This window comes from Phyllobates terribilis, unplaced genomic scaffold, assembly GCF_046119375.1.
Source record: "Phyllobates terribilis strain yellow unplaced genomic scaffold, ASM4611937v1 Scaffold_3__8_contigs__length_932513732, whole genome shotgun sequence".
NCBI lineage: Eukaryota > Metazoa > Chordata > Amphibia > Anura > Dendrobatidae > Phyllobates > Phyllobates terribilis.
Window position 1 is genome coordinate 490120964 of NW_027362763.1, and position 27641 is coordinate 490148604.

General features: G+C 40.4%; 1 protein-coding gene across 1 annotated transcript in view; it reads right to left on the bottom strand.

The window, feature by feature from the left end:
- MAN1A1 (mannosidase alpha class 1A member 1) overlaps positions 1-27641 on the bottom strand; it is a 202408-nt gene that overhangs the window by 128187 nt on the left and 46580 nt on the right. The window contains exons 2-3 of the mRNA XM_073675943.1: positions 22779-22875; positions 5183-5298 (exon numbers count right to left, since the gene is read on the bottom strand). Coding sequence (XP_073532044.1) covers positions 5183-5298; positions 22779-22875 — 213 coding nt within the window. The remainder of the gene's footprint in view (positions 1-5182; positions 5299-22778; positions 22876-27641) is intronic.

Sequence of the window (27641 nt, forward strand, 5' to 3'; positions counted from 1 at the left end):
ATATTGCAGTATATACCGTTTGTTCTAGTCACAGTCCCCTATGAATCCCAGCCACAGGTTGGTCTTCACTAGAGTACAGTCATTATGGCAGGCACAGTGGCCTTCAGCAGGCCCCCAGCTTCCATAGTAATCAATCAGCATCCCACAATCATGTAGTGGGGGGCAGATTTGTGCTGTAAAGGATATTTAGGCAGGATCAGTTAAAATGACACCATTCCATTCCCACCCATCCCCATAGACTAGCAGATTACTGCCTATGTAAAGTGTAGGCAGAAAGCTCTGAATGCTGTAGACTGGGTTAGACAGAGGTCCTCATTGAGAAGACTAGCTCGTTTTACGGATATTATCATCACTAAAACAAAGAGCCTAGTAAGTGACAGCATTGGAATCTGTTTGTCTACATTTTATAAGACGCATAAACCGATGGCAGATTCCTTTAAAGGCACATTTCTGATGATGTATCGGGGTCATGTGACATCCAAAAGTTGTTAATTTTTTTATTCTTATCTCCTTAAATACAAGTTCACAAGGTGCACTGTTCACTAGAGGTCCTTAAACCCACAAAGCTAACAAATGCAGCCTGTATGTCACCCTGCTGTACAGGAGCAGTTGACCTTCTCCATCGACTAGCCAGCAGCATTTGGCTAAGCTTGATCACACTTTCTGCTTTGCTCGCTCTTCTTGCATGCACGAAGCGCAGAATTCTGATAAAAAGCTCTCTCCTTGTGGAACAGTGGCACCCTAACAGATCACACGAAAAAGGAGAGGGGGAAAGAAAAGGAAAGTGAGGAAATGGGGGCACAAATGCAAAATTATATTTAAAGGGAATCTATCAGCAGCTTTTAGCTATGTAATCTGAGAGAAGCACGATTTAGGGGCAGAGAGCCAGATTCCAGCGATGTATCTCTTACTGGATTGCTTGGTACAGTTTTGATAGAATCCCTGTTTTCTCTGCTTTAGATGTAGCAGCGGTATGAATACAGAGCTGTGTATAACGCCACCCACACCTAATTGGCAGCTTCCTGTGTATACTGTAAATTATCAGCGAGCTACTAATCAGTGGTGGGGGCGGAGTTACACAGATTAGCTTGACTGCCTTGCCTGTAACACCTAGTCCGGCAGTGATAATCTTCTGCTGATAAAACATTGATTGTATTGAAACTACAGCAAGCTGCTGATTAAGGGACATATCCCTAGAATCAGGCTCTCTGCCCCTGCATTATGCTGATCTCAGATAGAAAAACCTGCTGACCACTTCCCTGTGAATAGTTCTTTAAGGCCAGAACCTTGGAACAGTATAATTCTCTATTCTACACCACCCTAAGTTGGTGGATCATGAACACACAGTACATGAACCACAAACACACAGTACATGAACCACAAACACACAGTACATGAACCACAAACAGTACATGAACCAGAACAAAAACTCAGTTCCAAAATGAACTGGTAGTAAATGTATAAGACTGGAGTCTAATAACTGGCGGTGATCTATGATCAGCCTTCAGAGTACTGGGTTCTGGAAGGGTCAGTAAAATGAAAGCAAAATGCTATTTTCCCATACATTCTAGTCTGATAACATGGAACATTTCTAGAATACATGAGTGTTGGAGAAGCTACAGCATGCATATTGGGAAATACTTTTCCCCAAGAGAAATGTAGACTCATTTTCACACCAGTAGAAATTTCACGGTTGATTTACAAAGCTGCTGGAAGGTATTAAACAATGACAAAAAACATTAAAATCATGGGAAAATTCACCAATGACCGAGGACTAAATTAATTCACATTACCCTGCTTACTGTACCAACACTTTAGGGTACTTCTAATTTTAAGAAGGCTTCACATTACTCGGGGGAAGATTTATAACTCTTGGCAACTTCATATGTGCAAACTACTAAACGCGGACTAATTGCTCAACAGAGGCAGTTAGAGGCCGGTCGCGCGCTCCTGTGTGAACGCATGCTGCAGAAAGAAAGCGCTGTGTGCCTGGTCTGGTGGGAGTTCTAGACACTATACAGGACTGCAGTAATTTAGCACCATAGCCAACGGGAGAAAAAGGAAAAAAATAAGATAAAACATAAGTTGTCTTATACATATGGTGCATGTGATTGTACCACATTCAGTCTAAAAGAGGTGTTAGAGATTTGATTTTAGAAGAAGCGTACCCCACAACATTCAGAATCACATATGCACATCACGAGGTGAAGAAGCTACATAATGCATAAGAATGTATAGCAAACAGTATATTATAACCCGGCACCACTTCATTCTGGCCCCCTCCACATCTCATTTTCTTCTCATTTCGCTTCTCTCAAGAACACACAGAATAGAGAAAAAGAAGTGAGAGAAAAGAGAAAAGGCTGCACGCAGGTCCGCCAGCTCCTGCCTGCCTCCTTTAATTGATGACTAGCGTGAGCGAGAGATGCACACAGAATACAATGCACACGTGTGACAGCTGCTGTAATAGGAGGCAGCGCTGGCATTACAAGAGCTTGCCCTTCAAATAGAGCCCTCTACTTTGTATTTCCTATGTAAAATATAAAAAATAGATCGGAAAAGCCTGATAGAAATAAACAGTTGTTCCCTTTATTATACAAAACCAATGCCACTTGTTCATGCAAGGTGCTGCAGGTATCAGAATCTGAAAATTATAAGATCTGCACAGATTAACAGGTACACAAACCTCTTATTATAACTGCTGATCATGAATGAAGAGGACAGGAGATCACGACATTGGAAAAAAAGAACAGGAAAAAGTAGCTTTTGCCAAGAAGACAACTTAAATGGATTTTTCTGCTCATGGCCATTATGGCATAACTACTGGATATAAGATAAGCCTGCGTTCACACATAGCTGTCACATCACTTTATCTTACAGGGAAACCGCAGCTTCACCTGCAAAATCTAAGGGCCATTAAGATCAGCTGCATTGTCCTGCAGGTGAAAAAGCTGTTTTCCTGCAAAATAAAGTGATTTTTCAGGGCAACAATGAACGGCTGCAGCAGCACATGGCTGCTGTGGTTTTCAGCAGCAGCGTGAGCCAATGAACTTAATTGTGTTCCCACACCATGCCATGATCTTTGTGAAGTGGCACTACATGTAAAATGTCTCTCTTTTAAAGGAAAAATATGAACAAAATTAGTTTGTTTTTTTGTGTTGTTTTTTTTTCATTTTTGGTATGTTTTTATTTTTGATATCACAATCTGCATTTAAAATTAAATAATTTTGAAATCTTGCAATTTTCACAATGCCTGTGGGGCTATTTTAGACTATCTCCTGTTCTTTGAAGACAACTTTTTCGGAAGTCTCATTATCATCACAGACAGGATTACAATGACCAACATTCCGAATAGGTAATGTCACAACTTTAATACAAAAGATAGGGTCAGAGTCAATATACACATACACACACAACTATAAAATATAAATAAATCATGACTTCCTATGAAAGCCAGCCACAGGCGGATTGTAATGACAGGCACTGGGGAGATCAGCAGAACCCCGGCTGTCATGACAATGCATTGACACCACGCAATCAAGGCACGGGTGCGCCAATGGGAACATGGTACGACGCACGCCCTGCCGGCGCGTGTTAAATGTCGCTGTCAATCTCTGACAGCTGCATTTAACAGGTTAACTGTTCTGGTCGAAGACCATCGGCTGGTAAAGGCCCATGATGGCTGATTATATCAGCCATCACGTGCAGGAAGACGTGAGCTGGGCGTGTGAGCCCACATCAAAGGTAGGGACACGACTTGACATACATGTACGTCAAGAGTCGTGAAAAGGTTAGAGGGAATATGTCACAAGGGTTGTGAGTCACTTAATGGGCTTACATTGTGTCACTTACAATCAAGCGATGTGTCACTTGCTGGGCTACTTGCTGTTTGATAAAATCACAGTTTTATTAGCAGATTATCACTAGAGGATTAATAAACCTGCTACCATGTAGTCCTCCATATCACATGAGCTCTGTATAACCCGCTCCACCACTGACTGGCAGCTTTCTGCCTATGCACAGTGTACACAGAAAGCAGTCAATCAGTGGTGTGGGCTGGGGTTATACAGAGCTCAGCATTTAGAGAACTAGTGGATCTGCAGCAGTTAAAACAGTGATTTTAATCAACAAGAAGTCCAGTAAGTGACATCACTGGAATCAGGGTCTCTGCCCCTACATCACGCTGCTCTGAGATGGGCTTGGAAACATCAGGCAACAGATTCCTTTTAAAAAGTACACTGGAGGAAAAACTGCCAAGCAAATCTCAGATAGACCTTAGGGGAAAATTACTGCATGAGCAACCACTTCAACACATCTTAAAATGCTTATTAAAAAAGAATGGGTGGAAAACCATTGCTGGACCTCCAAAGGACACATGGTTATCTACCCTTAATGTATGTTAAATACAATATATATCAAAGTTGATACCCTGTGCTCCAGGGGCAGACATCACACATGTGGCATACGTGCAGGAGCACAAAGGGCAAGAAGGATCCATTCTCGCCCCAAAAGCACTATCCTATCGTCATTTTCTCGGCAAGAGGCTGACCTAATGACCATGGCTTACAATAATTAGCGAATCTATATGAGCTCATATAGCTCTGCTAATAAGCCATGGTCAGTCGCTCAGCCGCTTACATAGAAATGAAAACATGGTAGGAAACTGCTTTTGGGGCCAGAGTGGTCTCCATCTCATTCTTTGTGTCTACAAGGATTCCACATATGGGGTGTCTGAAAATACCTATACAGGTTCTTCTGTACATAAAATAGCAGCCTTCCTCAAAGACTGCATATCATTTCTGTCCACAAAATGGATGCTGATGGAGGAGCAAATGACTAGACTTGTTCATCAGCCTCCTCACGGCACATGGGTAAGCGGTTTTTCAATGGCACCGGCTGATGGGACAGGTCTGGTCACTTGTCCTCCCATTAGCTGTGCAGTCTTAGAGGAAGGCTGCACTAACAAGTGGGCAAAACTTCACAAAGGAGGACCTAGATTACCTATATATTACCGTAATTATCTTTAAATTAGCAAGTGGGACATGTTTTGGTGGCATTAAAGTGTCCAATCCCTTTAAAACACAATTAGACTAAAATGCATTGGATATTATATTTTTAACTTTGGACCAAAGATATGCAAGAGTGGACTAAATGGATACTAAATAAAAGCAATCAGACTCACCACATTGAAGTCTAGGTTCTTCTCCACCCATTCTTTAGCATCCTTGAACTCATCCTTCATTCCCATGATGAACAAAGTATCAAGAGAATCCACAATTGTTGCTCCTTGAATGTTACCTGAAATAATGTATATTTTATAAATCAGGAAAAAAAAGCACATTAAACATATTATAGAAGATATTTCACAACATTTCCTTCATCTAAAGTATATAAAAAATATATAATTCAGCCGCGCCACCACTGTCACAGGATGGGGACAGAGATGGCAAGTTTTTAGAAGTTGGCAAGGTTTTTTTTGTGTTTTTCTTTTTTTGGATAGTTTTTTCTTCTTTTTTGTCTAATGTACATAAATATGTAACTAACACTAAGATTTTTCCTTTCAGGCTCCTACATCAAGTCTGTACTATACTGGAAAGTCTATTATAACTCAAAGGTTGTAGTACTGCTGTCACAGGTGATGTGCCAAGAGAAAAAGCAGCCATATGCCCAACTTACCAAGTGGACCAGAGCTAGTGTTATTTTATTATTAGCATCGTATTGAATGGACTTTAGACATCTGCCCTTTGCTAACAGAATCTTGAATTGTTTGCAGATATGTATACCACGCATAATACACAAGCAATAATTTATATACATGTTCCCTCCAAACATGAATTACTATGTGTATACAAAAGCATTCAACACATTCTGACTGTATATTGATTCCTCTACATAAGTGCCCTTGGCTGTAGATTGATGGGATAATGTAATGAGCATATTTGTATGACTTCCTCTAATAATCAATTATAGTAACAAGTGTCCGGATGTACGGATTATTCAACATGTTCTTTAAAAAGTAAAGAGTGCACTTAACCTTGGCCACCGAGAATATCCCCAGGCATTAACCATGTGCTGATCCTTCCCAGGAGACGTATACGACCAGAAAATGGGCATTGCATATATTGTTACATGTGCTCAACTGAATCTAAAGGGACAAACTTGGTAATTATATCTTTGTGCCATTTCAGTACATTTTAGATCTTACTTCTGGTAGATTTACAGGATTCTTTCAAACCATTTCTGTTTTATACAGGGATAATAGTAACCGTATAATGAATAGTACATTGTAAGAATACACAGAACTTATCAAACTGTCAAAGCAGCCTGTATTGTAAAAGACTGGTAGAGAAAACAGGGGAGTCTGTGCTTGGCTGAAGAGTCAATAGGGGTATGTGTGCCCTTTGTGATACTGACATTTCTACCCTTGTAACTCTTCAATTTAGCAGCATGGCTGAAGCAGCATTAAAAGTGGTTATATAAGATTAGGGAAAAAATGGCTGCTTTCCCGCAGGGAGAAAAAAACGAACAAAACACAATCTTATCAATCAGCTGTGTCTGATAATGCAGCTCAGGATCAATTACTTGAAGAAAAACATCTGTGTATTTTTAATTAAAAGGGAATCTGTCACACTGGAAAATAGTCAGATCTGTGGGCATCTGGTATAGGGCAGTAGAAGCTAAGCAGACTGATAGAAAGTATAAAGGGTTATTCAGCAGCATCCTTCTGCACAGCCTTTCACTTCCTTGCCCGCTAGTTGAAGGTGGGCTTTCCTCCTTGAGTGACAATTCTGGTTCAGTAGTGTCCTATTGCTGAGCCTATGTTACTGTATCACATAAAATATCTTGTCAGTGCTTCTTCTGAAGTCTACACTTATCAAGATATTTACATACAGACATGACTGGGCCTTTTAACAAGTACATGCCTTAGGTAAGCAATGAAAGCTGCACTGGAAACCGCTAATGGTGGGGGCCAAGCAATTGGGATTTTGCGGGACTGATAACAGATTAGGAGCTGAAATGGAATGAGGTGAGCAACTAAATGCTGTATAGAAATGTGCAGGAGAGAGGTGGCTGGTATTTCAGAAGTTAACTCCTCAGCCTGTAATGTAGCTACTACACAATCTACCAGGCTCATTGGCAACAAGCCGTATACTATGTAGGATAAAAGCTCTGTAAACTGGAGAATAACAGCAGATTGCAACCAGGCTTATTTTCATGATGTGTTAACTATACCATTTTCATAATATGAGAATACCCCTTTAAAAGCATAGCCTGTAATGTATTGGTATAAATCTCTTCTCATTCTGAGCATACAAGTCCAGTGAGTAGTCCTTTTCAATGATCAATATTAGAACACATACAGAGATAGATACAGTGTAATAGTTTGGGCACCCCTGGTCAAAATTACTGTTATTGTGAACAGTGAAGCAAGTTGAAGATGAAATGATCTCTAAAAGGGCTAAAGTTAAAGATGACATATTTCCTGGGCCAATGCAAAAGTTTGTGCACCCTGCATGGTTAGTACCTAGTGGCACCCCCTTTTGAAAGTATCACAGTTTGTAATTGCTTTTTGTAGCCAGTCAATAGTCATTCAATTCTTGTTTCTTTGAGGGATTTTCATCCATTCTTCCTAGGAAAATTCTTCCAGTTCTGTGAGATTCCTTGGTCATCTTGCATGCACTGATATTTTGAGGTCTAGCCACAGATTTTCAATGATGTTCAGATTAGGGGACTGTGAGGGCAATTGTAAAACATTCAGCTTGTGCCTTTTGGGGTAGTCTATCGTGGATTTTGATGTGTGTTTAGAATCATTATCCATTTGTAGAAACCATCCTCTTTTAACCCCTTACTGGCCCAGGGCATATTAGTACGCCCCAGGCCAGCACCCCCAGTTCAGTGAGTGCTCCAGCGCTGAGCCCGCACTGAACCAGGCACATGTCAGCTGATTATTACAGCTGACATGTGCCCGCAACAGCCACGGGTGGAATCGCGATCCACCCGCAGCTGTTAACATGTTAAATGCCGCTGTCAATCTCTGACAGCGGCATTTAACATCGCCGCGCCGGAAGCGCGGCATTAGCCCCGCCCATCGGTGACCCCGTCACGTGATCGCGGGTCACCGATGGGTGGTCATGGCAACCCTGGGTGTGCAGCAGACTCCAGTGGTTGTCATGTAAAGATTACTATGAGCGCCACCTAGTGGTCGGCGCTCATAGCACAGGACCATTTCTGCTACATATAGGTGATCTGCTGATCATCTGTATGTAGCAGAGGCGAACAAACAAGTGCTGCTTTTAGTCTCCCATGGAGACTATAGAAGCAAGCAAAAAGTAAAAAAAAAAAAAAAATTAAAAAATATGAAAAAAAAAAAATATATAAAAAGTTTAAATCACCCCCCTTTTGCCCCAATCACAATAAAAAATAAACCCCACATACATATATTTGGTATCGCCGCGTTCAGAATCGCCCGATCTATCACTATAAAAAAAGAATTAATCCGATCGGTAAACTGCGTAATGAGAAAAAAATTCTAAACGCCAGAATTACGTTTTTTTTGGTCGCCACAACATTGCAATAAAATGCAATAACGGGTGATCAAAACATCGGATCTACCCCAAAATGGTATTAATAAAAAAATCAGCTCGGCACGCAAAAAACAAGCCCTCATCCGGCCCCAGATCCCGAAAAATGGAGACGCTACGGGTCTCGGAAAATGGCGCCATTTTTTTAATTTTTTTTTTTTTTAGCAAACTTTGGATTTTTTTTTTCACCACTTAAGTAAAAAAGAGCCTATACATGTTTGGTGTCTACGAACTCGTAATGACCTGACCAGTTTTAGCATTCAGTGAACGTGACAAAAAAAAACAAAACATCTGTGGTATTGCACTTTTTTTGCAATTTCACTGCACTTGGAATTTTTTTCCCGTTTTCCAGTACACTATATGGTAAAACTAGTAATGGCATTTAAAAGTACAACTCGTCCCGCAAAAAATAAGCCTTCACATGGCCATATTGACCAAAAAATAAAAACACAATGGCTCTGGGAACAAAGGGAGCAAAGAACGAAAATGCAAAAATGGAAAATCCCAAGGTCGAAGGGTTTAAACTTCAGGGTTTTTTTTTTTTTTTTTTTTTTTTTTTTTTTACACAGATTGTTTTATGTTTGCATCAAGAATTTGTTGAAATTTCATTGAATCCATTCGTCCCCTCTACCGTGAAATCTTCCCCGTGCTATTGACTGCAACACAACCCCAAAGCATGATTGATCGACCCCCATGCTTAATGGTTGGGAGATGTTCTTTTCCTGAAATTCTGTGCCCCTTTTTCTCCACACGTAACTTTGATCATTGTGGCCAAATAGTTCCTACTTTAACCTCATCGGTCCACAGGACTCGTTTCCAAAATGCATCAGGCTTGTTCTTTTGCATACTTTTGACGCTGAATTTTATGGTGGGGACGCAGACACACAAAAGAACACTCCAATACATCACTAGTATTTTGTTGCACCACCTCTGGCTTTAATAACAGCTTGCAGTCTCTGAGGCATGGACTTAATGAGTGACAAACAGTACTCTTCATCAATCTGGCTCCAACTTTCTCTGATTGCTGTTGCCAGATCAGCTTTGCAGGTTGAAGCTTTGTCATGGGCCATTTTCTTCAACTTCCACCAAAGATTTTCAATTGGATTGAGATCCGGACTGTTTGCAGGCCATGACATTGACCTTATGTGTCTTCTTTCAAGGAATGTTTTCACAGTTTTTGCTCTATGGCAGGATGCATTATCTTCTTGAAAAATGATGTCATCATCCCCAAACATCCTTTCAATTGATGGGAAAAGAAAACTGTCCAAAATATCAATGTAAACTTGGGCATTTATTGACGATGTAATGACAGCCAACTCCCCAGTGCCTTTACCTGACATGTAGCCCCATATCATCAATGACTGTGGAAGTTTGTATGCTCTCTTCATGCAGTCATCTTTATAAATCTCATTGGAACGGCACCAAACAAAAGTTCCAGCAGCATCACCTTGCCCAATGCAGATTCGTGATTCATCACTGAATATGACTTTCATCCAGTCATTCACAGTCCACGATTGCTTTTCTTTAGCCCATTGTAACCTTGTTTTTTTCTGTTTAGGTGTTAATGATAGCTTTTGTTTAGCTTTTCTGTGTGTAAATCCCATTTCCTTTAGGCGGTTTCTTACAGTTCGGTCACAGACATTGACTCCAGTTTCCTCCCATTCGTTCCTCATTTGTTTTGTTGTGCATTTCCTGTTTTGGAGACATCTTGCTTTAAGTTTCCGGTCTTTCCCATGTTTGTATTTGGTCCAGATTTTAGATACAGCTGACTGAACAACCAACTTCTTTTGCAACATTGCGTGATGATTTACCTTCTTTTAAGAATTTGATAATCCTCTCCTTTGTTTCAATTGACATCTCTCCTGTTGGAGTCATGATTCATGTCAGTCCACTTGGTGCAACAGCTCTCCAAGGTGTGATCACTCCTTTTTAGATACAGACTAACGAGCAGATCTACCTTGATGCAGGTGTTTTGGAATTGAAAATTTACAGGGCGATTCCATAATTTTTTCCCTCTGCTTGGTCTGAAAAAAATTACCCTTACTGAGTACCACATTTTTTATCTCGATTTCTTTTAGTGTTTCTTAAAGCCCTAAAGTTGCCATTTGAAATGACTTTAGTTTTGTGCCATGTCTGTGATCGGCTTTTTTTCAACATTAAACAACTGAATGAACATCCTCCGAGCCCGGTGATTCCATAATTTTTGCCAGGGGTTGTATTTAACAACATCTAGCATCCTATATATGAAGGAAAAGACATCATGCAGCCCACAGTTATGAAATGTTAAGATTTATTAAATTTGGAAATTCACATTCAAGAGGTAGTGATGGCAGATTCTATAACAGCTTTTAAAAAAGGGCTGGATAATTTTCTCAGTACACAACATTTTGGGATAGATATAGATAGATAGATAGATAGATAGATATAATTTAGTGACAAAATGTACAGTTGGTGGAGAAAGGTTGAACTTGATGGACCTATGGTAGTCTTTTTCCAACCTATGTAACTATGGCAAGAGATGGCATTATAGAAACCTTAAATGTAATAGTCAGCAACTACTCCTTGCATGAATGGCAGGTGTGTGAAAAGCTTCAGCTATGCTCCATCTTCAGCAAGCGAATGCTCTACATTTAGGGAGGTTCAAAAGCAAATGATGAAAAAAAAAAATCTGAATAAATGCGCTTGAGGGGTGTCCCTATGCACTAAACAGACGTCATTGCAGGTCCTTTTTTGTGATATGAAGAGTCATTTGATATCAAACTCAATGGCCAATAATTCTTCATCCCTTAGTTAATGTGCCCTTGTTTAGAAGGATAACCAGTGCATAGAGGGGGGAAAATGTGCCCACCAGTAGTCCTATCATCAGTGCCTGCATCTGTTCTGCAGCTCTATTGTAATAGCCAAATAAAAAAAAAATAGTTTAAAGAAAAATGATGAGTTCTCTAATAAAAATAGAACAATAAAAAAAGAATTAAAAAAATGCAGAAAATACATCTGTTGATAAAACCCAGTGAAACCCATAAAGTTTTCATAAGCCGCACTTTCCATTAGCCATTACACAACTTCTAAAAGCAGTATACTCCTATGAGAGCTATTTCAGATAGATTCGTGCTGAAAGAACAAGTCAATTCTGTATTTTCTCAAAACTAATATTTACAGTACACAGCTCTGAGCTTATAGTTCTCATACTGTTCTACATGATGGGTCTGTGAGGGAAAAAGTACAATAGCCAATAGTCAATGAAAGGGGCTGCAAGGCATGGGCACTGACTCGTGCCATAAAAGGTGTAAGCTCATCTAGGTGACATCTGAGGCAAAAGATGCGTCTGTTAAGTCACTTAGGACCCCATTTCATGTGATCGGTGGGGGGTTCTATCCCGTAGTTGGGAAGCTCCAGCATATGCATTTTACTCAATAACTAACATACTACTTATGGCTCTATTCTGAAGGCTACTTTCTGCACAATACTTAGAGGGATTTCATTCATGTATGTGCCAGCACACTGCAATTAATGAATACAAGAGTTCTACTATTGCTACATACGTAGGAAACGTAAAATAGTTAGTAAACTTTTTTTTAATCAAAAACGGTAAAAGCCATCTAACCAGGACTAGGTGTACCTTTATCAGAATAGTACTAACCCTAATGACTGACCTATCCATGTGCCCAAACAGACTTCATGTGAACTGGGGAAGAGATGGGATCCAGGCTTAGCTCTTTTTAGGGAAAGATAGGTGGATATGGATGTACAAGTCCAGGAGCTGGCAACGCATCCCAATGCACACCACACACAAAAAAAAGCCCATAAAAAACGTTCCTGCACAATTACAGTATTAACCTAATACACTGTGGCTAATAAATATGTTTTAACTCTTCCTATCACTTTTGTAATATACTTTTATTACCTGCACTACTTCTGTGAACGCATCTGTGTGGGTCAAATATTCCTCTGGTGTCTTGTAGGTTCTGCTACTTCCGATCTAGGAATCGGACAAAATGAGACTATCACGTCACTGGTGTGGGCAGGGCTGCCTTTCAATGAGCGACAGCAGTCTGAGTATGCATGCTCAGATCACAGACTTCACTTTCCTCCCCTGTTTGGATGCTTCTGATGAGTGCTAGCCCTTCAGCTGACAAGTGCTGCTTGTTGCTAGAAAGCATATCACAGCACTTTTCAACTGAAGGGGCCAGCGCTTCAAAGCATCAGAAGGATCCAAGCAAGAGAGGAAAGTGAAGACTGATCTGAAATTGGTCATGTGTGGTGCAGACTGACTCTGCAGATGCTTTGGAAAGATTGCCCTTCAGCAGACAAGCCCTTTGCTATACTTTCTAATGATGAGCAGCACATTGCAGTGCTTCTAATTTGAAGGGCCAGAACTCCAATGTTTGGGCAGAGTCAGATCAGGCTTCACTCTCCTCCTCTGTCTGGATCCTTCTGATGCTTTGAAGCGCCTGCTCCTAAAAAGCACTGTGATATGTTTTCTAACAACAAGCAGCACTTGAAACTGAAGAGCCAGCACTCAAAAGCTTCGTCAGGTTCCAAGCAAGGGAGGAAAGTGAAGTCTGATGTGACTGCTGTCACTCATTGAAGGCTAGACCCACTCCCACCAATGACGTGCTCTTCTCATTTCGTCTGATTCCAGTTCTCAGATTGGAAGTAGCAGAACTTGCATGATAGAAGAATACATGACCCACACATGTACTAACAAAAGCAGAGCAGGTAATAAAAATATATTACAAAACTGATTTTTAGCAAGAGTAAGGATATATGAAAGGAGGTCAAATAGTAGTGGAAAACTCCTTTAATACTACAAGTGTGCTGGCTATTTTATGTGCACCTTTAGACACCCATTTTCCCAGAAAGGTTTAAATTAAAAACTAAAGACCCCATTGCACCAATGTTGGTCGAAACCTCAGATATCAACGGTCTAATGTATGGGGATGGGGAGATGTCTATCACACATATCCAATTTTGTAATGCCAATCGCATTATTCTCCTGGAGATAAGCCACAAGCCGACATGTTAGCCATCGGATTTCTCATAGATGACATACAATGGAGGAAAAAAGTATTTAGTCAGCCACCAATTGTGCAAGTTCTCCTACTTAAAAAGATGAGAGAGGCCTGTAATTGACATCATAGGTAGACCTCAACTATGAGACACAAAATGAGAAAACAAATCCAGAAAATCACATTGTCTGATTTGGAAAGAGATTTTTTTCAAATTTTGGTGGAAAATAAGTATTTGGTCAATTACAAACAAGCAAGATTTTTTGCTCTCACAGACCTGTAGCTTCTTTTTTAAGAGGCTCCTCTGTCCTCCACTCATTACCTGTAGTACTGGCACCTGTTTGAACTTGTTATCAGTATAAAAGACACCGGTCCGCAACCTCAAACAGTCACACTCCAAACTCCACTATGGTGAAGACCAAAGAGCTGTCAAAGGACACCAGAAACCAAACTGTAGCCCTGCACCAGGCTGGGAAGACTGAATCTGCAATAGGCAAGCAGCTTGGTGTGAAGAAATCAACTATGGGAGCAATAATTAGAAAATGGAAGACATACAAGACCACTGATAATCTCCCTCGATCTGGGGCTCCACACAAGATCTCACCCCATGGGGTCAAAATAACCTCAAGAACGGTGAGCAAAAATCCCAGAACCACAAGGGGGGGGACCTAGTGAATGACCTGCAGAGAGCTGGGACCAACATTACACAGGCTAGCATCAGTAACACTACGCCGCCAGGGACTCCGATCCTGCAGTGCCAGATGTGTCCCCCTGCTTAAGCCATTACATGTCCGGGCCTGTCTGAAGTTTGCTAGAGAGCATTTGGATGTTCCAGAAGAGTATTGGGAGAATGTCGTATGGTCAGATGAAACCAAAGTATAACTGTTTGGTAGAAACACAACTCCTCGTGTTTGGTGGAGAAAGAATGCGGAGTTGCATCCAAAGAACACCATACCAACTGTGAAGCATGGGGGTGGCAACATTATGCTTTGGCACCGTTTCTCTGCCAAGGGACCAGGACGACTGATACGTGTACATGAAAGAATGAATGGGGCCATGTATCGTGAGATTTTGAGTGCAAACCTCCTTCCATCAGCAAGGGCATTGAAGATGAAACATGGCTGGGTCTTTCAGCATGACAATGATCCCAAGCACACCGCCAGGGCAATGAAGGAGTGGCTTCGTAAAAAGCATTTCAAGGTCCTGGAGTGACCTAGCCAGTCTCCAGATCTAAACCCTATAGAAAACCTTTGGAGGGAGTTGAAAATCCGTGTTGCCCAGCGACAGCCCCAAAACATCACTGCTCTAGAGGAGATCTACATGGAGGAATGGGCCAACATACCAGCAACAGTGTGTGCCAACCTTGTGAAGACTTACATAAAGCGTTTGACCTCTGTCATTGCCAAAGGATACATAAAGTATTGAGATGAACTTATGTAATTGACCAAATACTTATTTTCCACCAAAATTTGAAAAAAAATCTCTTTCCAAATCAGACAGATAATGTGATTTTCGGGATTTGTTTTCTCATTTTGTCTCTCATAGTAGCGGTCTACCTATGATGTCAATTACAGGCCTCTCTCATCTTTTCAAGTGGGAGAACTTGCACAATTGGTGGCTGACTAAATACTTTTTTTCCCCACTGTAGGAGCACTCGCCTGAACGAGCACTCATGTATGGGAGAGTTGACAGATGGCTGTCAGCCAAACAATTGTTTTGCTGACAGCCATATAAATGTGTATGGCCGGCTTAAGCCTGGATCCCATCTCATTCCCGGTTCATATGGGGTCTGTTGGAGCACATGAAGAGGCAAATCATTAGCGCTAGGGACAATCCATATGAAGTGTCATGGATGGATGACTTACACTTTCTAATCAAAAACTATTATCCAAGTACCAGTTATTTACTGTATATATTCCTTAATCACAGTGTAAGAGTTCAAGCAGACTTTTGTTTCTTTCAATTTGGAAAAGGATATTAAATATGAACATAAACATCTAAATTCAACCTTTTCATCATAAAAAGAATGATTTTGATGTGAATTAATGCCAACAATACAATCACTGGAGGTCACTTTACAAAAGGTTTCTCCTAAGTTTATTCTATGCTTACACTGTCTTGGTCATTTAATTCTAGTGCAAATCTTCTCAATCTCCAGAATTGATTTATAATCTAGCTCTACAGGCATTACAGTGGTTCATCAAAGATACTGGATGTCAATGCACCAATAATAGCATTATTGTCCTATAGCTAAGAAGACAAGGGGAGAAAGACATGCCAAAGTGAAGCAGGCTTCTTTGTAGGGAGCACATTGTTTTCTTGTTTTATTAGTTCTTCACGACTCTTAACGCATTCCATCACATTTTTGACAGTGCGCTTGAAGCATTTGTTCCACATTATTACTCTGCGCTGATTTTCTTGACGGCAGTAATAACATTAGATTATTGGAAGGCATTCATTGCAGGCAGTGCTCCTACAGCTGCGGGATACATGTTTAAAACCCTGTTGAAATTGCTACAATACGAGCAAACACGACTGCACACAGTTAAGAATTAAGATATTCTAGTAAATTGGATACTAATAAAATATTGTAGAGTCCAATGAAACCAAGGTAAAGTGATTTTTATTATAATTATAAAGAAAAAAAAATTGAAACACTCAAAGAAGCAGATGAAAAATAAAGGATGGCCCCTACACTCCTAGGTAAATTCTGGAAGCATAAACATTTGCCACCATGTTTGATGATAAAACCAGAGGTTTTTATAGAAAACAAGTAGAGGTGCGTGTCTTATTCTGCAACTTCCTTGGCCTCCATTCTTGAACATTTAGCTTCTAAGATCAGCCACTTGAGTGTTGTATTTATTCAATACAGACTCAATTACCCAAAGGACTCAGACGCACTGTCCCCGATGACTTATTATTTGATAGCCAAGGGTCATTCTGTATCCAACTAGTAATTGACTCCATTTGTAATCAAGTCGCTTAGAAGGCAAGGCAGTGTGCCCCTGGTATTGTTCGTCAGCACTAGTGTTCTGATACGTAAACATACTTGGCACCAAAGGAGTCGGAGTTGTCAATTAAGGCAAAGATAAGCTGGGTAGGATCTGGATCAAAATTTGTATCCTCCGATCTCAGGTGTTACCCCCAGAGTGGTTATTGTTCTAGAAGTCAAACAAGCTGGCAGGTTGATTTAAAATCAAAAAAATAATAAGTATTTTGGAAAAGGCTCCATATCATATTTGACAAAAATAAGAGTTAATGGGGTTCATCAGTCACTGGCGTTATGCATTGTTCAGCGGATTTGTTATAAACAGAGGCTGCATTGCAGGTGTGAGCAGAGCAATATTGTCTGACCATCCTTGGCCCAATATGCACTTTTATTACATCAAATTTTAGCCTGACTTTCCTTAGGGTGGCGGCTGGCTGCATGATGAATCCACTGCAATGGTCATTGTTTCACAATCATGCCGCCACTGTCCCGCCACTCATGGGTAGAGCTTTGGTCAAGCGGTAAGCCACACCTTTACTCAAGCAATTGGGGTCAGCAGCTTTTGGAAAAAAGTGTGTTGTCTGCTTTAATGATTCGCACTAGCGAGAGGTTTTCATGAAATCTAAGTAATTAATCAGTAAGATTATAAGCTGCAGACAATCCTGAATTTGATGAATGAAACTCATCTACAGGGCAGGGATACCTTCACTATATATCATTAACATGCACATTATGCCACACATACGATTCTCTACAATTACTAGCAAGCAACAAATGCCTCGAGAGCAAGAAAAACACTTTACAAACACAACACTTTAAAGGGGACAGTCAAGTGCCCTGTAAGTCAAGAGTCACTATAACCAGCAACAAGCATCATGTAACAATTCTGTTATGAAATAAACACATTACACCCAAGCATTTTACAGTTTAGTAGCAGTGTAACTGCATGGACCAAGAGAATGGGGAAGACACCATTATTAGTAAAGATCATTATTTTGCTTATCAAGCTGGATAGGCAGCAATGTTTACAGACCTTAAAAGGGGATCTGTCAGCAGGATTTCACGCTCCCAACTATTTTTATGCACATGTAGCTCTTTGAAAGACAAGTCCAGCAATACTTTTAACTAGACAGTCCGTTCTGGGCGGGGAATAGATCTGGAGCGACAGCCTTCAGATCTACAAATAGCTCTACAGCCTCAATGCCTATCAAGTCAAACACCGATTTCTCAGTAATGAATGATCGAACTGGCCATGTAAAGGTATTGCTGGACTTCTCTGTTAGAGAGCTACATGTACGTATAAATAGTTTTGTGGGTTAAATCCCACTGACCAATTCCCTTTAAAAGTAAATCAGCTTTTAAGAGAAAGTCACATCTTGAAGGGGCATTTACACTGCATGATAACTGTAAATGGGTGTTGCTGAAAACACTTGTTTCATGATCTTATCGTGTAAACAGGTTGCTGAACTCCCCATGAGTTAGCAAAATTCTTGTTCAGTGGGTGAAATTATCTTTTGTGCAGCACAAAAAATTTTTGTTTTCGGCTGAACATTGTCCTGTGTAAACAGGACTCGCACTGTCGAGAACTATGGCCGCCTATGTGCCATGACTACTGTAGTGTACATAGCTCAAGTCACATCCTTTGCTTTGGTCTGCCTGTGAAAACAGGCATTTAAATGACCACCGATCAGTAAAAGCTCACCGTGCCGATGGTGGGTCTGTGTAAACAGACCTTTAACCTACCTAAAGTTACAACCATTTAGAAACATACTAAGGTTTTTGCACTGATCTAGATTTATTCTTTGTCGCTCTCTCAATTACTACACATACTATACTATCACATTGGGTTTTCTTTGGAGATTTGATTTCCTCCGTTTTGCTTCTAGAAATATAATGGAAGGAATTCCACACAAGTTTGAGAAATTAATTAAAAAACAACCATAAGAATAGTAAAATAGCAAAAAGCAGAGCATATCAGTAGCAATGTTTAGATCTATAAAAAAATAATAATAATGTATGTACTTTAAACTCTGGTATTTTTTTGACTCCCTTCTATATCGCCAATAATTCCACAACGCTTTACAGACATCATTCTCGTCTCTTTAGGTCCACTGATCAGCATGCCGTTTAGGGTATGTGTACACTGAAGGCCCGATTCATCATTGCATTTCCACCAGTTTTTCTACCATGAATACCTCTCAGTATCACTTTGATTTGTGACAAATTCACCAAGCGATTTGCCCCTTTTCCCATGTTGTCTTTTGTGGTTTCAGATTCATGAAATGTGACTTTTCTAAAAAGTCACAAAATTTGGTGCAACCCTATTCAAGTTTCCGACGGAGTAACTTTATGTACGCCAGTTATTTTGGCAACATATTGCAAGACGAGCAACTTGTCCAGCTAAACAGTCAAAAAACCGGTTAAAGTCAGAGAAAAAGGAATTTGAATCTTGGTGTAAAATCCATGAATCGTATTGCTCTATTTTGATGAAAACTCCGCAATAATCACAAGTCCAAAAAAAAAAAAAAGTGATTTACAAAAAAACAAAAATAATGAATTGCTGGCCGAGTCTTTTCGATGAGTTATAGAAGTGCTGGGCTACAATGAAATGGTACCACCTACAACCAGGAGGTGTGCAAAGTTCACAGCAGAGGAGTGTGTGGTCGTGTCCGACCTATCTTCTATGCCCTGGGGCTGCCGTATTTGTTGTGTGTAAGTGTCGTATTCTGACACTCATACACCAGCGTATAAAAATAGCAGACTACAGCGGCGGAGTTAAAAAGTTATAAAAAGGAGAAAAAGTACACTATTTAAGTTTATCCCATCAAATTTTCATATATTCCAAACACTAGAGAAAAAAATTGTGACATTCCATTTAAGTACTGTTCAGCTCTATATTGCAGAGCCACATGTGACACCTTGTGCTGCTGTACAATGCTCTGTTGAGTGTTGCATGTGCAGAGAGATTATTCCATAAAAGCAAGGCTTTCAGCGGAAATAGCTGCATAAACAGGGCATTAAAAAGGTAAATGCCATTTTTTTTTTTTTTTACGGATTTGTACACCATAGGCATCAAGGTGGCCCAGTGGTTAGCACTATTGCTTTTTTAGGGTCTGAGGTCTGGATTCAAATCCCACCAAGAACAAGGAGTTTGTATGTTCTTCCAGTGTTTGCGTGGGTTTCCTCCCACACTTCAAAGACATACTGATAGGGGCTCACAATGTAAGTTCCCTATGGGGACAGAGATGATAATGTCTGTAGAGCTATGTGGAATTAATGACGCAATATAAGCAAGCATAATAAATAATCCATGGGCAGAAGGCCATATAGATCTATTAAGGAACAGAAAAATATAATCCAGGACCAACCAAAGAGTAAAAAAACAAACAATTCCAAAACATTCTATAGCTAGCGAAACGCTGCAGATTTCAAACCACTCCAGATTCTCAGCATTTACTTATCTATGCAACGGAGTTTAATTTTCATTTTTTATTGGTGCTGGATTATATTTTTTGATCTATGCATTGTCTACCGAATAGTTGGGTTTGTAGTTTCCATACATCACAATATCTCCATTATTTCAGTACCCTGGAATGGGGAGGTGATTGTATACAGTTTTCATATGTATGCCTTATGATAATACAGTAACACCATTCCCTAATATAGCGTAACTAAGGGTGTAGCCTACCCTCTATTGCTTAGTCTCACACAAGGTCTATGAAGAGCACATGAAGATGCCATGATTGAAAAACAAGTGGGAGAAATGTAATATACTGCCCATAGCTTTAATCAGATAAACTGTGCACCTGCAAGTGGAAAACTTCAGGGAGGTTTTTCTTGCAGATTTTAGAAAGCCCTCGAATATGTCACGCTGGTAAAGCAAAGATGTGCTCCTTCTTTAAGGAAAACATGAAGTTGTGTTCCCAGTAAAGAACCTCAGGGCAAAGGAACAGTAAACATGAAGAGACATCTGCAAACAGTGATCACTTCCCGTTATGTCAATGAAATGTGCAATTCAGTGAGTGCTTAAGTAACATGACTTTCCAGAACACTGACGGATGAAAGTCCTATATTGTGTGAGGGGGAAAGCCTTCACAAATCGGCAGAAAACTTTAATACTCGCAGAAGGTAATTACATATTTTAGAGACTTCTAAAAGGTTACTGGGAGCATAAACTCTGGATTTTTATTTGCTTTCCTAGTATGAAAATAAAAACTTGTGGACATAATATTTCATTAAGCGGTGATATTAAAAGTATGAAAAAACTTGTATTTTGCTGACTTTTAGATAAAATCCGTGTGTGTGTGTGTGTGTGTGTGTGTGTGTGTGTGTGTGTGTGTGTGTGTGTGTGTGTGTGTTAGTTACTCAGGGGGCTTTATTTCTTGTTCTCCCACCTAAACTTGAGGCTTCTAATCACTCCATGACAAATGACATTTCAACTCCCATGACTCATCTCCCATGTCTCATAATGGAAGATTAACCATGGTACTAAAGGGCAGATTAGTTTATTAAACCTTAAGCCTAGCTCTTATTTCTCCTCTAAAACTGGCACTAGAGACACGCGATTCTCGTTGGAGGACATTGACAATTTTGACAGGATCTGCTGATAACCGATTCTATGCAGACAGCCCACCATTTGGCTTTGCTGCAACGTTTGCATGGTCTTTACAGTGCTAAATTAATACCCAAAATCCCACTGACTTCTCAAGGTCCCTAAGGCTATGTTCACACGTTGCTTTTTAGAAGAGTTTTTTCTGCAGGCAACTACATCTTTAGCTGGGTCTCACTATGCCATTCTGATGGGTTATACCCTGAATAGTCTCAACCTTGGGGACTGCCCTTGTTAGGGCGTGAGCAATGCAGGGGCACAACAGGGAAGCGTAGGATCCATACCCTATCCCTTACCCCCACCATTGTACACCCATGTAACGTTTGTCTCCAAATCATCTGGTCCGCTGCTCCATGAAAATGAACTGATAGTGGTGAGATTAAACCATCTTTATCCTGAGCACATGCACTTTGTTGTGGTTTTTGGCTCCTATTTTTGTATTTTAATGGTATAGTGATAAAAGTTACATTTTATCATTATAATATATAAAATCGGAATATAAAATATATATTTATATTATGCTCTCCTTGCTGGATTTTCTTTGTTTGAAAAAATGCTGAAAGTATAACCTATAACCTGCCTTTAAAGACGCAGCAGTTTTCCAATTCAATCAGGGGGAAAAAAAAAGTGTGCATGAGGCTTCTGAAATCTCAGCTTTTGCGGGTACTGTAAAAAGCAGCATTTAATTTGCATAAAAAATGAAGCAAAACATGCAACGTGTGAACATAGCCTAAGGCTTTAGTCAAGGGTATTTATGAAAACGAGCAGCGTAGTCTAAGGGTATGTGCCCACGATGCAGAATTGAAGCAGAAAATTTCCGCAGCGTTTCTGGATGTTCTTGGCAGTAAAAACGCTTGCGGATTTTACATGCGTTTTTTAAGCGTTTTTGCAGCGTTTTTACATGCGGATTTGACTTGCGTTTTTCAAATGCATTGTGACCTCAAATCCGCATGCAGAAACGCACAAATAATGGACATGCTGCGGATTTTTCCGCAAGGAAAATCCGCTGCGGAAAATTCTGCAGCATGGGCACAGAACATGCAGATTTTCATTGGGGATCATGGGGCACGGATTACCAAGAGTTTTTCAAGCGTTTACGCTGCGGAAATTCCGCATCAAAAACACTTGGAAAACGCATAGTGGGCACACAACCTAAGAGTTTATCACTAAATTATCAAAACCACAGATGGAAAAAGCAGAAAGAAAACTGTAAAGCATGTATAACTCAAAAAATACTAAACACAAACAGATTAGAAAGAAAAACATCTAAGCCTAGTTAAAGAAGATGTCCACTACTTCATTTCCCCCACCCTCCCAATGTATCCCCCCAGGCCTCCTCAGACTTCTTGTAAATACCTTCTATTGCTGATAATGGCTGTGAGCGGCGCTATCGTTTTTGATGCTGAATTTCTTAGGGGCACCGGGGGGGGGGGGGGGGGATATAAAGTAGTGGACAACCCCTTTAACAAGTTTGTTATGGAATTTTAGGCTTATCTGCATCTTTACCTGTGTAATCTGTAAATACGCCAGTCACCACTGCTCTCATTCTATAACTGCTGCATTGCCTTTATAAAGCCGAATTTACTTACCAAATAAATTACTTGAATGCCCTTGTTTTTGGATAGGTTTCAGCTCATTTAATCCCCATGCATTTCGCTTATAATTATCCCAGGCAAATTTCATCATCTGTATAGGGAAAAAGGGAAATGAGGTTAAAACACATCAAAAGGTACTTTTATTTTAACATATTTTGTTGTGCAAGACTTATAGATTCATTACAGAATCACTGCAGAAGCATCAATGATAAATAACAACTGCAAGATACTACTAATAAGCAGTGTAAAGGCCATAACAAATCATGGAAGCCACTGGGTGCCACCATACATCCTAAGGCCTCATTCACACAGCCCCATAGATTATAATGGGTGCGTGTTGTATCTGTGAAAGAAAACGGATACATCAAGTATGTGCAACAATGACATCTGAACAGGCCTTATTAGACTTTTAAATACGGCACTCGGTGGGCACTGTACATCAGCAATGCTTCTAGGGATTATTACTGCTGTAAAAATGCTTCAATTTCTTTGTTTTCAAACAGACAGTGACAGAAAATCCTCTATGAAGTTAGAGGTGTACACATGGTCAATAGAGCAGACTAATCAGTGGCATCCCTATACCAGATCCATAGGATTCTGAGATGAAGGTCAGATTTACACATCTGGGTGCTGTCCTTCATGTCCTCAGACAGCACACTGGCCCAAACTGTTTCATTGATCCATACGGAGATCAGTTTTAAAAATGGATCCATGTCTCCGGTCCATGAGACTCAGAGCATGTCCTATTCTCATCTACCCTGCCTCAGTTTTTTAAGAACCGATGAGACAAAAAAGGGGATGATCACGGAAGCAACACAGAAGACAACAAAATGTAAAAAAAAAAGACCTTTTTGTAAAATCCCAAGAGCAGATCTACACACAGCAGAAGTTGTCTGTTACATGTGGAATTTGCTAGCCTTCATCCAGCATATGCAAACTCACTTTACAACATCTTAAATCATCCTTTTACAAAAGAGCGAAATGCTTTCATGAGAATGAAGAAAAGCAGGCCATTTACTTTCAATATCGTAGCCGTTTGCTGGCAACTCATCCTAATTAAAAAAAACATACATATGCACGCTCAGTTTGCCCAAGGGTGCATGTGGAATCTACATGGAGAATAAGGGAAGGTTTACACAGCACAATAAAAGCAGATTACAAGCCAACAGAGTCATTTAGTGGCCTGTCTACACAGGCTGACAAATTTTATGGGCACAGAACGATCGTTAATATGATCATTCTGTGTCAGCAGCACATTACCTGTTTACACAGAGCGATCTGCTGCTATCAAATGATTATTACGCCTTCTAACAGGGAGTGTCAGCACAGAATGACTGTTCAAACCAAGTAGAAGTGCTTGGTGCATCCTTATCATGGCCAACTACTTGTTTTCCCCCATCTATCACCAACTCCCCACCCTTTGATTGGAAGCTCTGGCAGGTTAGACCCAAAGATGCGCAGAAATCATTTGGCTACCAAACTTGCACAGACTGCTTGTAGTAGGTTTGAACAGTCACGCTGTGCTTACAGACTCATTGCACCCGACGAACAAGTGTTTTGCTTATTGGGGTGATTGCTAGTGCGTTTGGAGGGACCAGTTACCAGGAAGATCATTTCTAAGTATACTTGATTGTAGATTGGCTTGTCTAAATAGGCCATAAGCAGCTTCCATCTCATACACATTAGATGGTCTCCCAGACGCTAAGCAGACCTAAGAGTGCACTTATAGTAGATAATCTACCAACGAGGGTTCATAAAAGCACTTGTTTCCAATTATCCATTGATGTAAACATGCTGGTGATCACCCAACGAGCAGAAGGAGCAGAACTTGTTCGTCGGGTGATCGAATTGTTTACTGCCAATGAAATTTAAAAAAAAGCCCAGTTATCGGCAGCACAAGCCCTGTGTACACAGAGGATGTGCTGCCTATAATATGATACTCTATGGAGGCAGAATGATCCTATTCAGGTAGGTAAATGAGCGCCGATACACTAGCCCATCAGTGCTTGGTAAGGCCCTCTAATGGGCTGTAATAGTCACAGAATTAAAAAGTGTATGGGAAAAAAAAACAAAAAAACAAGCAACTTTCCAATTTATATCTCATTAAAAATCCTCTCCATTCTCCAGAACAGAGGGATTCATAATTGTATAGATTACTGCTACCTGTGCAGTCTATCATCAGTGGTTGGTCTCCTGAGCAAGGAGGGTGTGCCTGTAAGCAGGTAGCTATACAACTTGCAACTGCAGCTCTGCCGCTGGCCTGATCCTGCCGGCTTCCGTACCCCCCTGGGGTCTAACGAGACTGCAGAGGTAATGCTGCCTCAGTTTCCAGCATAGGAGAGTTCAAAGGTCACACCACTGGCCTGAGCGGACAATCTTCAGGAGAGCACCTGTGCTGAGCTTCTGAGGAAAGATTAGACGACCCTTTTAAGTTTCTAAAGGTAGCCCAACACATGGCTGCATGATCACACCCATACAAGGTTAGCTTGTGGACCATGAAGTGATATGCAGAAAAAATAAGGGATACTTTTAAAGAGGACTACTAGTAAAAGGAAAAAAAAAAAGTCAAAAAAATGTAGCAAAAAGTGCACATAACATTTTAAAAAGGGACATAAACAAGTATGACATTTTGCTTGGTGTATGGCCAGCACGGTGGCTCAGAGGTTAACACTCCAGAAGCTGTGCGAGTTTCCTCCAGGTTCTCTTCTTTCCTCCCACACCCAATGATGTGCTGATGGGGAATTTAGATTGTGAGCCTTAGGGCTCAAGCAGGTGTCAGATTTTTTTCATATGAGTGCTCTGTGGTTTTCACAGATAACACTCGTACTATGATATTGTATGGGGCTGTGCACACGTTCGATTTTTAACTCGGACAAAGTGGGATGCGGAAAATATCGGCGACATGTCTGATTTTGATTGGATGGCCGGATCAAAATCGGCAATGCAAGTCTATGGGACCATGAAAATATCGGACCGGACTCTGATGACATCCAAGTGCAGTTCGATTTTCACGGACTCTCAGAGTGGAGAAACGTTTCTTTAATTTCTCCATGTATGAAAAAAACTGATGACACTTGGACCTCGCACTGATTAGCTACATGTTGAAGTGCTCACACTGTTTGTATTCAGTGCCCGCTCCCCAGGTCTTCCCAGTGCCCGCTCCCCAGCGGGTCCACACACGGGAGTGACATGGCATTGTTAAGTATTGGGGGGTGGTAAGAGGAAATAAAAATAAGTGTAGTGGTTCCCAAATTCTCAATAACTAAATGCTCTCTAAGTTGACCAGGACTTGCGTAAAGTGTAGACTTTTCTCAGTCAATAATTACAGTGACGTCTGTCCGCCATATTGATCTCACTGATGCTTATAACAGCAGACAATACTTGATAAGCACGCATTACATTTGGGAACTGCTTTCAAAGCACATCAGCCTTATGTGGAGAGCTGGGGATAAGATTGCATAGTGTCCAGAACTTACATCCTGACTTACATGAGCGGATACTGAAAATCCATTACAAACTTCTGCCGAGGAATAGTAACCTTGGTAACCATAGTAACCCCTTCAGCTTGCGAGGCGGCATATTGTGTTTCAGTCCAACGTTAGATCTTGTGACGTAATGCTTAATGCAGCTTCTACTCCCACTATTAATAACCCGCTGCCCTTGACGTCTTATAGTTGATAGAAGTTCACTTCAGCTATATTCACACTAATGTATGGTCCAGTTCATAGACTCTGGCCTCATTCAGATATTTTTTTGCCAGCTTCTCGCTACCTAATAGGCCACGTTCACACGTTCAGTATTTGGTCAGTATTTTACCTCAGTATGTGTAAGCCAAAACCAGGGGTGGGTGATAAATCCAGAAGTGGTGACGTATTTCTATTATACTTTTCCTCTGATTGTCCCACTCCTGGTTTTGGACTTACAAATACGGAGGTAAAAAACTCACCGAATACCGATAGTGTGACCATGGCCTTAAAGCGAGAATGGACAGCACGTCGATGACATCTATGAGCTGGACGTTATTTTGTTTCGTCACAGATCTATTGATGTGAATGAGTGCAATATTTTTTAAGTTTGACATGTGTTTTTCAAGTTCAACCACAATTTTTCATTTCTTTCAAGGTATTTTACAAAATATATTTTTTTTACTGACCTGTTTAGTTTTAAAGTGAAATTCATGCTTTCAAAATGTTGCTTTAGCCCCATATTTTCCATTTCTACAATGGGTAGCAGGACAAAACGGAAGGGCCCGGAAGGGAAGAAATGCATTGCTTTTGGAGCTAAAATCTAGCTGAAATAGACTGCGGATGCCACATCGCCCTCGCAGAGCCCCCCACAGATGGCGGCCTCAGAGACCCCTCACAAGTGATCCCACTTTTTTGTTAAACTGAACATTTTGGGGAATTAAACTCTGGGTATCGCGACCATTTTGGACCCATAAAAAGTTTATAACATTTTGGTGCTTTAGACCCAATTATTTCATTTCCACAAGAGGTAATAGGAGAAAATAGATGAAAATTTGTAAAGCAATTTCTCCCTAGCACAGCAATACTGACGTGGCCACAAACTACTGTTTGGACACATGACAAGACTTGGGAAAAGGAGAAACACCATTTGGCTTTTAGTGCAAACATTTGGCAGTGAAAGGTTGTGTGACTTTACAGAGCTCACGAGGTGCCAAAACAGCAGATTACTCCCAAAAGTGACCCAATTCTGAAAACTACACCTTTCAAGGAAAAGTTTTTTTTTAATAAATAAATTAAATAGGACAGTATTATAGATCAGGCTGACAATATTAAATGTGTAGTTATTTTGTTTTTACATAAAACATTGTATTTAAAACAGCAAAACATTTTT